Here is a 15,098-nt window from a genome sequence, read left to right as displayed (position 1 = left end):
AGCGAATGGCCTCGAGTGAAGATCTTGAAAGAAAACGGAAAGGGAATGGCGAAGATTCTGAAGAATAGAACAATGTAGCAGGACAGACTCGAATAAGTAAAGCGAAGCGACACTACGAGCTAAATATCAGTTTTAGTCATACAAGGAGCAGAAGAATAACGATGAAGTGGAAAGGGAGAGAACGGAAGTGCAGCAGGAAAAGGAAAATACAAAGAGAAAAGAATAGCGTTAATGCTACAGTTCCGGCTACTTCGATACCGCCTTGATCTTAACGTCCCTTGTACCCACGAGTGATAATTTCGGGCTCCCGGACAGTTCAAGTAGAGCTAAGCAACGAGCAGTAGTTGTGTGACATCTGCATTTACGACTAAAATATAGTACATCCATATTCGTTACTTTCTCACCCATTGCTTATATCCACAGTTTCCGCTCGAACGGGTGTACCAGATTCAGTTTTATAACCGCGCGAGGAAGCCGGATAACATTCTGAGTGTTACGAACACAAGCACGTAGGCACCGAGAACAATAGGCATTAGGAGGAATGCGAGCTGCTGCCGTATCTTAATTTCTAGCGCTCATTTCTCACATTTGGAGTTTGTGCGTTTGACACCCTCTAGGGGCTTGATTTCCAACCTTCAAATTTTCCTGCCTATAGCTAGGGCCGACTAGTAAAGAATGTAAAACTAAACTGAAATTTATAACTATTCTATATTAATTTAGTAGCTAATGATTTTGCTAACTGTACTTCAGTACTGACGTACCGTCCCTCAAAGGGCTCAACGCCCTCCCTCATTTTTACAACTTTCATTCGTTTGCTTCACTACGTGCTTGCTTTATGCTTGCTTTATATAATTATCGCCTGACAAACGGGTGCCTCGGTTCCTGTGTTCCTGCTTGCTTCAACAGGGGTGAGTAAAGTAAAAAGACTACGCAATGCTTCTTTTGACCGAAGAGGCGTATGCGCGGGAACAACGATGTATACATATTTTTTTTTAAACTACGCGTTTCTTTCGATCCTAATAGAGTGCACGTTTGAAACTGGATCATGTGGCTGGGAGCTTCACAACTGGGAAGTAACAAAAGGGAGCAGTGCCATGCTACCCCAGGCAGACCATGGAAGACAGTCAGCTGCAGGTAAGAGTGGGACATTGGGTAGTTTTCTGACGTCCTTCTATTTAGCAAAGGACGGTTGGTGCTATGTAGCCATACCTGGCCCTTGCGCTAGTAAGCTCCATACATGATTATCAGCAGCAGCAAATGGCTGTTATTATTGAAACGCATGTCCGCAGAATGGAATCTCCGCGAAAATTTCAGAGATGTCTACGGATTCATAGTGCAGAGGCACTCCTAGCTCCTAGAATCAAGGCTGATTTCATGTAGAGTGGGGATGGCGTTGCCTGTATAATAGTTAGATGCGAGCTATGACAAATACTTCAGTGGAGAGACTCGGATTTGTGTTGGTGATCAGGTAAATTCGAGCGCATGAATATGAGTATGTAGGCTTTTAAACATTCGGTAGTCTTAAATGCTGCCTTGACGAACGGGAAGACAGCCCGCGATGTCGTGCTAAGCTTTAGCGCCTGCGACGTCATGGAAGGCTTTATTATCCCAGGGTCTCTGAACGCCAACAGATCGCATGCGCTTCAAACAGAATTCATATTGCAGCATGTGAACATTCTTCTTTAATTGTTTTTTCTGAATCCTTTAACATAGTAACACGGTCTGAACGGCGATCTTGTGACACTGAAGTACCCTCATGACAATCATAACATGCAGGTGACTTTGCCTGCCCGTCTCGGTAGCCCAGTAGCTATGGCGTTACGCTGCTGAGATCGAAGCCTCGGGTTCAATCCCGGCCACGAAAGTCGCATTTTTATGGGGGCGAGGCACACAAAATCACGACCCCAGTGTCCCTGGGGTCGACAGTATACTGGGGTTGAGAGTGTTCCATAGTCCACAACCACGACTGCCTCGGAATCATATCGCAATTTTATCACGCAAAAAACACAATTTATTTTTTTAGGCGCATTTGCCCTGGTGAACGCTCCCAGTGGCCGCATGGTGAGCCCTCCAGGCACGTACGACACCACGAAGAACAGGTGTCTCCGCTTCTGGTTCTTCATCGCTGGCTCCACGGAGACACTCAATGTCACGCAAGTTGTCGACGATAAGCAACAGGATGCGGTCTGGTTTGGAACGAAGGTGGACGCTCCAGCTGAGCGATGGTATTCGGCTGCAGTTTCTTTGACCAGTTACCAAGGATCTGTTTCGGTAAGTACGGCAGTATGTACGGCAAGTAAAGTCGGTAGCGTTAGGTACAGAATGGTGCAAGTCAGCCTAGAAAAGTGCTGTGTCCCATCATAGTGTTATGTACACTACTTGGAATATGCAAAAAAGCTTCAAAAACAAGGCTTGTTACAAACTAAGCACAAAGTCTTTTATTCTCTTATAGTGGGTCGCGAAGAGAGAATATACAAACTAATGAGGACTCTTTAAAACATGTGAACATTCGCAACATATTACCCTCAAGTACAAGTAGAAACATCGTCCTCAGGTGCATGTGACAGTTTAATAAAATGTGATTGCAGCCCTACAAGCTCCTACGAACCTAATTGACACGACTAAGAAGATTCACCGAATTGCTTGGGGTATCACGCTGGCCATTTGGAAGTTTCCGGAGAATTCTAATCATCATTTGTTCATGCTTGACTCAGCCCCACAGCTGCGAATAATACAAGCTTTCCCATGTGTGACACTACATTGGCGTACCGACTATAACTGACTGCAGGTGGCTCATTCATAAATTTGTACTCCATTTTACAAGTGGCTCATTTCTTCATATGTAATGCGCTTGCTACGAGCCAGATTCATGACCCGCAGCAGCTTAGTTTAGAAGAACTTGTTGTTGGTCGAGTTGGTAGATATTAGCGAACATTGTTTAACTGCGCGAACAAACGAACCACAAAGACAGCAAGGGACATGGACGGGCGCATACTTGCAACTAATGTTTATTCCACAACGACCACATATAAGTACACCCCCGACATACACCGCTGCGCGTGCACGAAAAAAGGCAAGATAAAAGAAAAGTAAAACCTTGTATCAGCAAAACGCGACCTACCTACGCTCGTCAATAAGCCTCATCTCACTGTTGTGTAAATAAACTGAGGTGTCACTGACACATTCTTGTCCCTTCTTTCTAATATGGTACGCCTCGAGTAGCTCTCTGGCTCGGCTATCTCGGCATCGGCACAAAATCTTTACTTCCTCCATGATCGGCTTGCACGTGCACGCCAAGCAGTGGACAGGCAGGTGCCCATTCGTTTTATTTCTAATTGACAATTCATGCTCACGCAAGCGCACATTCACACACCTTCCTGTTTGGCCTATGTAAACTTTGCCGCATGATAGAGGTATCTGATAAACTACTACAACACTGCAATCTACGTGGGAAATGAAGTGCTTTGTTCCGCACCCTTGGAAGTTATTTTTACTTCTTCCTATGCGCGAGCATAGCCCAGCGAGCTTGCCGGGAGCCGAGAACGCTATCTCAACTCCATACCGTTTCACAACCGTTTTTAAGCTGTGCGAAGTCTTGTGAACATAAGGCGCAACTGTAGGTTTCTTATTTTTGCGCTCCCTTGTGTCTTCAGTAACATTGCCTTCCGTCTTTATCTTCTTAAGCACTGCCTCCACTACTGCTGAAATGACTGATTGCGGGAAACCGGCTTCTTCCAACCTTACAATCTGCCTGTCAAAGCTTTCCTGTATTTTGTGCGTGCAGGACTGAAGTGAACACAACGCATCCCCACATACGGCACGTCAGCCAATTTATACACCGCTCGGAGCACAGGCTTGCTGGCCGCCTATGTAGGTTTAGGGGCTGCGCCCTCTACATCTCCTCCTTAACAACATATCTGGCCCCTAACGTCTTTACAGAACCAGCCTGTGAAGTAGTACGACTCGTCGCCCATGCCTAGCCACTTCTACTTGACCTGTGTAGTGGTCGAGCGCCTGACTGAAGGAGTTCTTGTTCTCCTGGGTGTAGTCACTCTTTTTGGTGTAGTCGCACTCCTTTGCGGGGGACTTGTCAGTGCTGGCTGCCGAGAGGGTATTGCGTCGGGGCCTTCGCCAGGAATCGGTTCTTGAAGGCAGTGTTTCTGCTCCGCACTACGTCTCTGAGGTGGCAGCCCTGAAGTCTCGCAGGAACGGGACCAGGTCGCGCCGTTTGCGCGGCAGGATTGCTCCCTCTTGTGTTTCTAACATGAAACACCTTGGATGCTGTGAAGGGCTGAGGATTGTTGCCCCGCCGATACCGTTTCTTGTTCTACCACACCCGGGTACCGTCTTGAGGAGTTGAGAAGTCGCTAGTTCGATGTGGGCGATTGAACTCAGCTGCCTGTTTTTCTTCTACCGATCATCTTTGTCACCCAGATCTTGTTGCACTGCTCTTGGTGGTAGTATTTGTTGCTGTTCTTGGACAAAGTTGTTCGACGCCTTCTGCCCGTCAAAAGTAGTACAGGGCTGAACGCTCTGATAACGACTGTATTTCTTTAATTCAAGAGGGCCAACTAGGGGTCCACTGCCTGAAGGAACAAGCTATTCACTCTTCGCACCATGCGCTCAGCCTCTCAATTGCACTGAGGGTAGTTTTGGCTGATTGTAACATGTGCAATGTCGTATGACACCATCAAGTGGGCGCATTCATGGGAATGGAATGGAGGTCCGTTCTCGTATCGCAGCATTTTCTGGACGCCGTGTCATGAGAAGATGCTTTTGAAGGTTTCGATCACTAGTCAGGGTTTTGTTGTCTTGAGAGTGACTACATCGGGGTACCGGGAGAAGTTATCAACAAAGTATGTCCATTAATAGGAAAGGAGTTTCTGCCAAATATTTCCCAGGGATGATCTGGAAGCGCTTTGCTGCAAATGCGCTCTGCCGGATTCGCACGATACGAAGGTCACTGCTCACGCCTGAAGAAAAGATCTTTGATGTATGTACTGATACCCAGCCAGATAACCGACTCTAGGGCTCGGGGCCTAATCTGTTGATCTCTTGGTGACCTTCATGAATTAGCTCCAACACATTTCGCCGTAGGGATGCTGGGACACAACCATGCGAATGCCTTTGACGAGAAGGCCTTTCAGACCGAGAGCTCGTCAATGATAGCAGCATACATTTACTAGGTGCAACGGAAGCTTGTTTTTACTTGGGAAGCCGCTCTGGTAGAGAGAAATAAGTGCGCTGCGCTCATAATCTTGCGTTTTGACTTTTTGACGTCTTCTTGCTGTAGCGCTGCTCTGCTGCCGAAGCTTGCAATACCGCTGTGGTAAATACTTCGACTGTGTCCACGGAATCTGCTGGCTACATAGGGTAACGCGACAATGTGTCAGCTGTGGCAAGCAGCTTTCCTGGGATGTACCGCATGTTAAACTGATATGATATCACTTTGAGTCTCAAACGCTGCATGCGAGGTGGCCATGCATCGAGATCTAGCTTGCTTGATAGCGAGACTAGAGGTTGATGATCTGTTTGAACCTCGAACAACAAGCCTTGCAGAAACTTGCAAAACCTCCGAATTGCCCCCACAGAGGCTAAGGCATCTTTTACCGTTGGCCTCTACCTCTGTTCTATTGCTGTGCAGCACCGAGAACCAAATGAAACAGGACGCCTGTCTCGTTAAGGTTGCACATACAGGACTGCACCCAAACCGAAAGAGCTTGTATCAGCAGAGACCATCGCTGGACAAACAAATAGTACTTTGCTATATAACAGTTGGAAGTGGGTACAGATTTCACAGCAGCAAATTCAGATTCTTGCTCATGAGACCATTACCATGCGGCAATTTTGCAATAGCTAATCGGGATGGCAGTTTTGGCTTCAGATGCGTGTGTAAGAATGTATCTCAGTTGATTGACCATGCCGAAGACTCGCCGCGCACCAGCTTGGTCTGTGGGTGGACTCACATCCTTCTCTGCTTTGAGCTTCTTGGGATCTGGGCGGATGCCACGCGCCGCTACGATAACCCCAAGGAAGGACACTCTTGTCTGTCGAAAACAGGATTTTTTTCTTATTAAAAGTGATTTCGGCTTGAGAAAGCCTTGTGATGACTGCTTGAAAGCGAGTGTCATGTTGGTTCAGATTGGCGAAAAAGCAGGGCGGCTACGATTATGCAGACCATGCCTTCCAGTCCTTCCAGTACTGCTGACATTTGCTTCTGAAGATATTGTGGTGCTGATGTGATGCCGAACGCCATCCGACCAAAGCATTACTGCCCGAACGCCGTAATGAAGGTTATGAGCTCGTGTGATTCTTTCGTAACCTCGACTAGATAAAAATAAGACTTTGCGTCCAATTTGGTGAATACCTTCGCACCTCTCATAAGACCAAGGTCTTGGTGTACTGTCGGTAGATCATAGCGTTTACGCATGACAACTAGTCTGTGGCCCCCGGAAACTTTTGGGATGACCACAAGAAGTGCGCACCATTGCGTTGGCTTGTCGAGCTTGAGTACCACTCCATCTTATTCCAGCTTTTGAGCTCTGCCTTAACAACTTCTCGGTATGTAATAAAAATGAATCGTGTCCTGCTGAGGGAATACATTGCGTCCGGTTGAAGGCGTATCTTGTATCTTTGTGAAAGAGTGCGGAGTCCTGTGAACAGAGTGTTGGACAGCTTACAAAGACCTTGTCTACAAGCTTGACAACTCCCAGAGCTACCAGCACCAGAACGCCCCATAACCGCACTGAGAGGGCCTTGACGACATAAAAGCGTTGAACAACAGATGTTTTTTGATAGCAAAATCGCTGTGGGAGATTCCAGGACATTGAGTGGCTGTTGGCGCGGTCCCGTGAGGAGGCTGTCAACTGTCGAGGGCTTGCGGCAGGTATGGGAAGGTATCCGAAACGGCAGAAATCTCTGCACCCGAGTCGACTTTGAAGACTTTTCGGTAGTTGTCAATGATGATTTCAACGTACTTGGCGTTGCCCGAGCTGTGAACTTTATTCAACCGAATTGCGGACACCTTGGCCTGTGTTGCTTTACGAGCACGGCAAATATTAACAATATGTCCATTTTTCTTGCGATAGTTGCACTACAAGTTCCGCGCTGTGCACTTGGAAAGGGCATGCGGGGTGACATGGGCATCACAAGAACTTTATTTGAGTCCTGGGAAACTGAGATCTAAGGGAGGCTGCAGAAATTGCACGAATTCTGACTAGTGACTTGCGTCACCTCGGCGTATCTGTCACGTCTCGGCTGGAACCGACGGTGTTTGACGGCGTCGAGATTCAGTGCACCTTGCCCTGTTGCGTGTGCCCCATACTTACTCTTCTTTTTTTTTTTTTGGTGTCTTCTGCTTTCCGTGCTTGAATCGACGCGTCCTTTAGGCTCAGTTGAGGGTTTCGGCAGAGCTTATCGGTGAGCGAGAAATCCTGCATTTCTACTATAAAGCGGTTGCCGGTAAGACATTCTTCGACTTGAACGGAAGGGTAGTTGCACCTTTTGCACAGTTTCCCGAGTTCCGCGGTTTCATTCGGTTGCTGAAGTCGATTATTAAACTGTGCCGACTCGTAATTCACTGACTGAATAGATGAAATGTACCGTGAACTTATTGACTACAACCGAGTAGTCGTTCAGAGGTGTGTCTAGGCCGAAATTTGCAAGAAGCGTGCGAGCTCCTGGGCCCATGCAATGCAGCTGAGTTCGAACCTAAATATACCCCGCCGCACGGTGAAGGCCTGAAGCGAACGCGTATTTCTCGAAAAGGTATAACGAGGTCTACCGATAACCGGCATTTTCGGAGTCGAACCAGTCAGGTTGGAGCTGAGTGTTGGTTAACGTGATCAAGCGCGCGCTTAAGGCGCACGATGAGGCTGCGCATCCTTCTTTAGTCTTGCCGTGACTGCGCATAGCTGTCCACGCATTTGAGTGCATACGTTACCCGCGCGCCGATCGTCGAGGTAATGTGAGCCGGGTGCAAAGGTCATGAACGAGCCAAAACGACTGGTGACTGCGAGATATAAGGCAAAGCGTTCATTCCCCTTTGCAGGCCCACTTCTTCATGACAGCGTTCTGACAGCAAGTGCTCGTGGTCTTGGAGTGAGATATGTTCAATTTTGCCTGGCCCCTTATGACACCATATTTTTTGAAATTTCATTGATAAGTGGATGTTTACGGCAATTGCTACGGTCGATTATACTCTGAGCCTTACTTTATCTACTTGCCAAATATTTTGCAAACACTGTCGATAGTTCGCTTCGCGGGCAGGACTGATTCAATGTGCTTTCAGAGCAGTTATCTTCAGTACAGTTATTCTTTAAATTGGGTTTCCTATAATATTCCACCGATATCTTACTTGCTTCAGTCGTTTAGTTAGAGCGTGATTTGCATATAATTTACTTAAGCTTCGAATATAAAAATTACGAATATGAGCACGATTTCTTTTTCTAGTATGATATGGAATTGGTTTAGAATGTGTCTTTAGCGTAGACACTGAGGCTCTCTCTTCTTGTGCACAAAAATAAAGCAGCGGTGCTTTATTTTAGACGTATGTCACATTGCACTCCTAGTGGCATGGCATGAAGAGTTCATGTTAGCTACGTGGACTCCACTTCTCAAGCACCCATGTCGAGGTCCCACGGTTGTGCGCACATCGGACCGTGATATCTCTTCATTCCTACTGCGAGCTTTAAGCTGAGCGAAAGATGGCGATACTCACCTGCGCTGCGGTATTGTACGCCTGCTGTGGTGCGCTCACCAGAGTTCCTGTCTACTGAGGCAATTGCTATACAGCCACTTTTGGTCGTCCTCTCCCAGGCAATATCGATGTCTGGTAATATGTGTCCTTGCCCGCCAAGCAGATAATTAGCGCTAGAGAACACTTAAGTATTCAGAGGTTTTGCGTACATTAGGAGGTCTTCTTCCATTTTCAATTTCATCAGGCGGTGTACATCGGAGAAAGCGTTTGAGCAAGTACTCGTACTTGTGCGCGTGGAGGTCGCAATAAAGCCAAGCTTTCTTTGCCTCATCCCCGGGGCTTAACGTCCGTCGTCGTTTTGCTCGCCGGATAGACGTGTGGATGTAAATAGACAACTTATGCCACGGAGTATGTGTTGGCTACTGTCTGGTATAGCAGACAACTTGGGTCACTGGGTACGTGCCCAATCTTGGTCGTGCCCCCAGAATAGATGTGGCACTGGGACACATGAGTTGTGAAATATCAAATGTCTTTAGACATGTGCCGTAATTTTTAGTGCCGAACAGCTCTCGTCAACAATGTTTCATTGGTAAGCATCATACATGGTCTTCGTCCTAATGACGGAGACAGCTAGCAGCCACAGATAATGAAAGTGTGTGCATGTCACCTGCTACTGCTGCTGCCTCTGTAACAAGTTTCGCGTCATCTACGTCTCGTGTCATTCGCATCATTGCTTCACCTTGCAGATGCAAGATCTGCGTCTTTCATCTGTTTGCGTTACCAGAGTCTTGTGAATTTATAAAGGCTTAGCTGCAGCATCATCATCGTATTGTTCATGCATTATGCAAAATTCTTACCATTGTCTTGCTGTTCGACTAGCCAAAGCAGTGCCGCCTCATAGGGTCTTGCGTCATGCAGACGGTGTTCGAAGGGACGACTTCCGGTGACGCGGGCACTGCCGTAGCTGTAGACGACATCAGCCAAAGGGAGGAGCCATGTCCGCCTCCTGGTAGTTGCTCTTTCGAGGAGGACATGTGCAATTGGCGTAACATCGAGGATCTGGCCCACATGCAGTGGTACAGACACAGTGGTCGTACAGTGTCTGGCTCAAGCGACCTCGAGAACGACCACACGTTGGGTAGCAGAGAGGGTGAGATAGTTTGCATAAAACGAAGTCCCAGATTGTCTGGCATTGTGCACGTTTATGTAAAACATATCTGCCTAAATGACTTTTGCATTATGGCTGCATATCTTTGTTGAGCATTTCTCTTGTGTCTGAAGTATGTAACTACAACCAATATATTTTCTACTTAGCGTATTCTAGGTCATATTGCCCTACCTGTTGTTTTCCAGGTCATTACCTTCTCCTTGACTCCGAAGACATGTCTGAAAAGCGTTTTGGCAGTCTTCAAAGCCAAACCCTCAACTTTGGCCCTGCTGTCTGCTTCAAGCTATACTATAACATTAAGAAAGGATGTGAGTTTTATATGTTTTGTACTCAAGGATTTAATGTTGGTGAAGGCATACACATTTTACGTTATTTGAAAGGCGTACCGTAAGTACAATGCAATATTTGTTGTAAAAATTATATTTATGTGGCTCTAGAACAAAGGATAGAAAAACAGAACGAAGTTCTCCGTAACTATGACTGACTAAATGAGATAATGTCCCACAACCATTATCGCCTCTAAGTTAATGCTTCCCTCCGTCATCATATTGACGGGTACCTTCTGTCCTTCAACGCTTGCAACGAAGTGAATCATATCAGCATTACGACTATAGGACAATATGATGGCGGCCGGCGACGTGTGCCGTTCTCTCAACATCTATTTGGAAAGGCGACGTAGCGAGCGTAGCGGCGGCGGTGGCGTACAGGCTGGCCGAGAAGGCAAGCGTGATCTATCCGCTGCTGGCAACGCTATAGTCACGCGAGATGCGCAGCACTGAAGATGATGAAGCGCGATTAGAAGTCACGGTAATGAAGATGACGCTACACGTTTGTGAGCCACTGGAACGAATGATGAAAAAACAATACCACACATTGCCCTCCCATTGTTCTTTTGAATTCACTCTTGTGGCTCACTGCAGGGTTTCATTTCAAAACGTACAGTGAACTCGCCCACATCTTCGCCCCCTCTATAAGCAATTACACGAAGGAAATGTTTCACACTTTTATATTTTCGCTTCTAGTTTACACACCAGAGGCTCGATCAATGAACGTTTTTTTGTTGCAGAGAACTTTTAGCCATTGTAACAGCTTGTATGTTATGCTTATTGATTGACGTTTGCTCTGGCGTACAAGTTCACGTCCTCGGCCTTTTAGTTGCGTGGCTGTCAATGACTTTCCAGGTTTTTATTTAGCAAATAAGACATGATCATCTGATTTCTAATTAGCTTTTTCGTCATGCAGTTAAGTTCCTACAGAGGCTTGAGCATACACTTAAAACAAATCACAATTTTTTGTGCTCGCACGTAACTATATACTGCAATTCCTAGGCACTTTAGCGAACCGTTCTGCACTCCATATTCTTTGTGGTCATCAACTGTACCAATTCCCCAAATTGACACGATCTGAACAGAGCAGCGGGTAGTCTAGATTTATTGTTTCTAACTACAATGTTCTACCTTCGGAGCGACCATTGTTCAACAAACCGATGTAGTTTCCGCTTTAAGTAGTCGCTAATATGAAACATGTGCGTGACATTTGCAACACACCAGATCATATTGCAGTACTAGATTGGAATTTACAAAGTGGACTATTCATTGCTCTACTATTACAATATCATTATTAACTTGACACTTTACCCGTATACGTTTAATTTCACGCCATTTACAACAGCTTGCATTTTGGGGTTGCTTCTGTTCTTGATGTGTCCGTACGTCTCACAGAAACACTGCAGTTGCTTCAGGCGCTAGTTCAAAAATGGTCTGAATATATCTTTCACACCAATTACAGAGATATAAAGTGTTAAAGTATTAACAGCACTGCTAAGACAATCCAGTGCACGAGTACTTATTGAGACTTATTTCCCGTAGCCCTGCGTTCAATAGCAGTATCATCACAGAAGTGATTTCAAATAGACATCATGCACTACGTGATTACATGGAAACATGATAGAAACAGCCTTACAGGAAGCCAGCAAAGGCATCCGATATTTTAAATGAAGCTAGTTCCTTACAGTGCAGAAGAAGGACACATTAACTAGAGAAAAAGATGACACGTTTTATGAGCCTTTGTGTAACTGCTAGATACGACAGCAGCTTTATTTCTTAGTTACGAACAATATTTAAGGCTACGAATGCAACAAGATTATCATAAAGATCATTTCTATGAACTACCCTTAAATCTATAGTAGCTGCAAAACCAAACAAGGATGCTGCTACGCTATTAAAGGTGACACAGAAATTTCTTTTAATTCCAACATTACATATTTTCTTTTTTTATTATTGATTTGAAAGTCTGTACTAAATTACCCTGCATGTTTTTTTTTTTTTTTTGCTCTTGCAGCGGATGCATATCTGAAGATAAAGTTCTTGGATTCATCGGGAGCCCCATCTGGTGAACAGAAGATGGTGCTTGCAACAGCTCCAACAGAGTGGACGTTGCTTTCTGTGGAACGGCACGACCTTCCTAAACACTTCTCGGTAATGGTTGCTTTTTATAATAACCATGCTATAGTGTTCACCGTTCATATAATTATGATAGGTGTTTGACAGTATTCCTGCAATTGAGTGGCTGCAATATACCACCATGATTTTCATCATAGGTCATTTTACTGTTAAGTAGTGTGTGAAAAACGCGCTTCTTTCGCTATGTACCTAAAAGGCGGTGTTGCACAGTTCTTAGATTCTGCTTGACTAGCACGTACTGCACTGAAGGGTTGCTTGTACCAGCCCATGTTCGGCAGTGTCAGGAGTCCATCGTTTTCCGTAACAATGGTCAACATAACAATGGAGGTCGCCGTAAGAATTGGGCCGAGGAGTTGTTTGAGCCTATGCTATGGTTGTTCCTCCAATGCTCAGACGACTGTACTTGCGTCCTAGACAGATCGCGTGTTCAGCGTTTTCTTCAGCATCTGAAGAACGCGAAACCGTTTACAGTTCACAGTCGAGGTAGATGCCTAATGCTGCATCCTGTTTCTGAGCAACCTTGTTAAGCGGTCTTCAATTTGGCTGTCCTTTTTTGTATACAGAAAGTTTACTCGTTCCGGTAGATACCATGGCTTCAAATCGGTGCACCCAGTGCATTTAAAGCGTTCCGGCCTCACGTTACTTGTAAATCGGATTATGCAGGTGTGTTTTGATACGGTCACGGTGACAGCGGATCTCAGAAGACGAGCCCGCATGTTGAATGTTTAATTACCGTAATTTGTTCGAAAAGCCAGGAGAAACGGCTTCGAAAGTCAATGGAAACAGAAGCATTCACTATAGCACCATCAATAAAGCTTGCAAAGGTCCCCTGCATGGCACAAGTTAGTGAAGCGGTCGCATGCGTTTTAGGAAAGACCGCATGCGTACAGCATTGGTGTCGAGTAGTAAACTGAGACTGGGTGTAATCAATGTGACAGACGCTTTGCCACGGTGCATGTTTCCTGGTCTTATATACAATGTGCTAATGCTGCGAATCCGTCTATATTGCTGAGACTGCAAACATAAACTGGCGTTTGGGACAGGCACAGCAAGAGACCTCAAAGGCAAGCACGCCAACAAATGCGTTAGTGGAGCACCTGCGGGCATGTGAACAGACTATCAATTGGATGGCGCAAGTAACTTGGTGACAGACAGAAATGTGCCATTCAGGTTTCATATAGATTCACTCATCATTCGGACCACTGAAACAACCTTAACAGAACCGATGGCAATATTCACCCTATCTACACGAAGTCACATCGTAACATATCCAGTAGTATATAAACTGTTCCAGCGGTGACCATGTTCACTTTCTATATTGGGAGAAAGGTTAATAATAATATATAGGGTTTTACGTGCCAAAACCACTTTCTGATTATGAGGCACGCCGTAGTGGAGGACTCCGGAAATTTCGACCACCTGGGGTTCTTTAACGTGCACCTAAATCTAAGTACACGGGTGTTTTCGCATTTCGCCCCCATCGAAATGCGGCCGCCGTGGCCGGGATTCGATCCCGCGACCTCGTGCTCAGCAGCCCAACACCATAGCCACTGAGCAAGCGCGGCGGGTATTGGGAGAAAGGTTCCCTTACGGAATTATTAACAGGAAATATTTACGTCTGGGCCATGTATGATACACTGTCGTCCTCTGTACACAAGCCGGCTTAATGACTTACCTAATAAATCACTCAGCAATTTAAAAATCACTTAGTGACATTAAATTTTTCGCAGAACTCCTCTCACTAGAGGGCCCTCAACGATAAAATAAAAAAAATTCTATTAAAACTTATGCGCTGGCTATACGAACGCTCTTTACTCAGATTGTTTACATTCTTTTGTGGATACAGCTTACTCAAACAAGCGAATATACCTAACAAATATTTGTGAACTGCAACTTTCGTTTTAGGACCATGGTATACAGTTATATTTGCATTGGGGTCACATGAGCACATCCGTATTTGGAAACAATTCCGTTTGGCTATTGCTTCTGAAGCGTTTCGGCATTGAGTTATTTATAATCAAATTCGACTCCAAGTTTGCCAATCTCACAATCGCAGGTGGTGGTACGGACACAAAGATACACGGCCACATGTCACATGGCTAATTCTGTAAAACGCGCCAATTTAGAAGCCGGTGGCGGGGGAGGGGAGAAGGGGCTGCTTACCGCTACCCCACTGCTCTCGGCTGGCATAAACAACCGTGATTTTCCCCTTTCCGCCCAATCAGACTCATCACACGATGCTATGGGTTTGTGCTGAGACTTCCCTCTCATATGCAATATTAGCGTGCCTTGCATGAAATCTGATGATGAGTACCTCGGTATACGAGCCCCCTTGTATAAGCATCTAACAGAATGGACTTGTTCTTGAATAGGTGCGCCTTCAAATTTCTAGTATAAACATATACCATCAAACCTAAATATAAAGGTTATTTACCAGTTCCTTCATTTTTTTTTAATGTATGTGCTCAAAGAAATTCTTCCTGCCAAAGCATATAACCCCCTTGCGTAAGCAGTATTTTCGTAGCGAACATAGCATCAATAAGCATGCTTCTAGTTCAGTGTTGAACGCCCTGTATGTCAATTATTTCGTAAGATTATGAGCGTTGTTGCGTATGCTAATTTCATCGCTCACCCCATTTCTTCAGAGGGGCTTAAATGAGAAAGCGAAGGCAACTCGACGGGAGTTGATATTTACGTAATGCTTCTATGATGTCACAATATAGGTTTTGTTTGTTGTTGTAATATGCACTAACCAGACCTGTACCCGTAT

The 15,098-nt window shown here is 45.5% G+C and overlaps 1 protein-coding gene across 1 annotated transcript in view; it reads left to right on the top strand.

Moving 5' to 3' along the window:
• LOC126537738 (MAM and LDL-receptor class A domain-containing protein 1-like) overlaps nucleotides 1–15,098 on the top strand; it is a 199,570-nt gene that overhangs the window by 164,559 nt on the left and 19,913 nt on the right. Inside the window, exons 53-57 of the mRNA XM_072287645.1 lie at nucleotides 1,024–1,134; nucleotides 2,024–2,271; nucleotides 9,617–9,848; nucleotides 10,052–10,174; nucleotides 12,207–12,343. Of these exons, the coding sequence (XP_072143746.1) occupies nucleotides 1,024–1,134; nucleotides 2,024–2,271; nucleotides 9,617–9,848; nucleotides 10,052–10,174; nucleotides 12,207–12,343 (851 nt within the window). The remainder of the gene's footprint in view (nucleotides 1–1,023; nucleotides 1,135–2,023; nucleotides 2,272–9,616; nucleotides 9,849–10,051; nucleotides 10,175–12,206; nucleotides 12,344–15,098) is intronic.

Source organism: Dermacentor andersoni, chromosome 4 (genome assembly GCF_023375885.2).
Source record: "Dermacentor andersoni chromosome 4, qqDerAnde1_hic_scaffold, whole genome shotgun sequence".
Taxonomy (NCBI): domain Eukaryota; kingdom Metazoa; phylum Arthropoda; class Arachnida; order Ixodida; family Ixodidae; genus Dermacentor; species Dermacentor andersoni.
The sequence above is the reverse complement of the archived record's forward strand: the minus strand, read 5'-3'. Positions and strand labels throughout refer to the sequence as shown.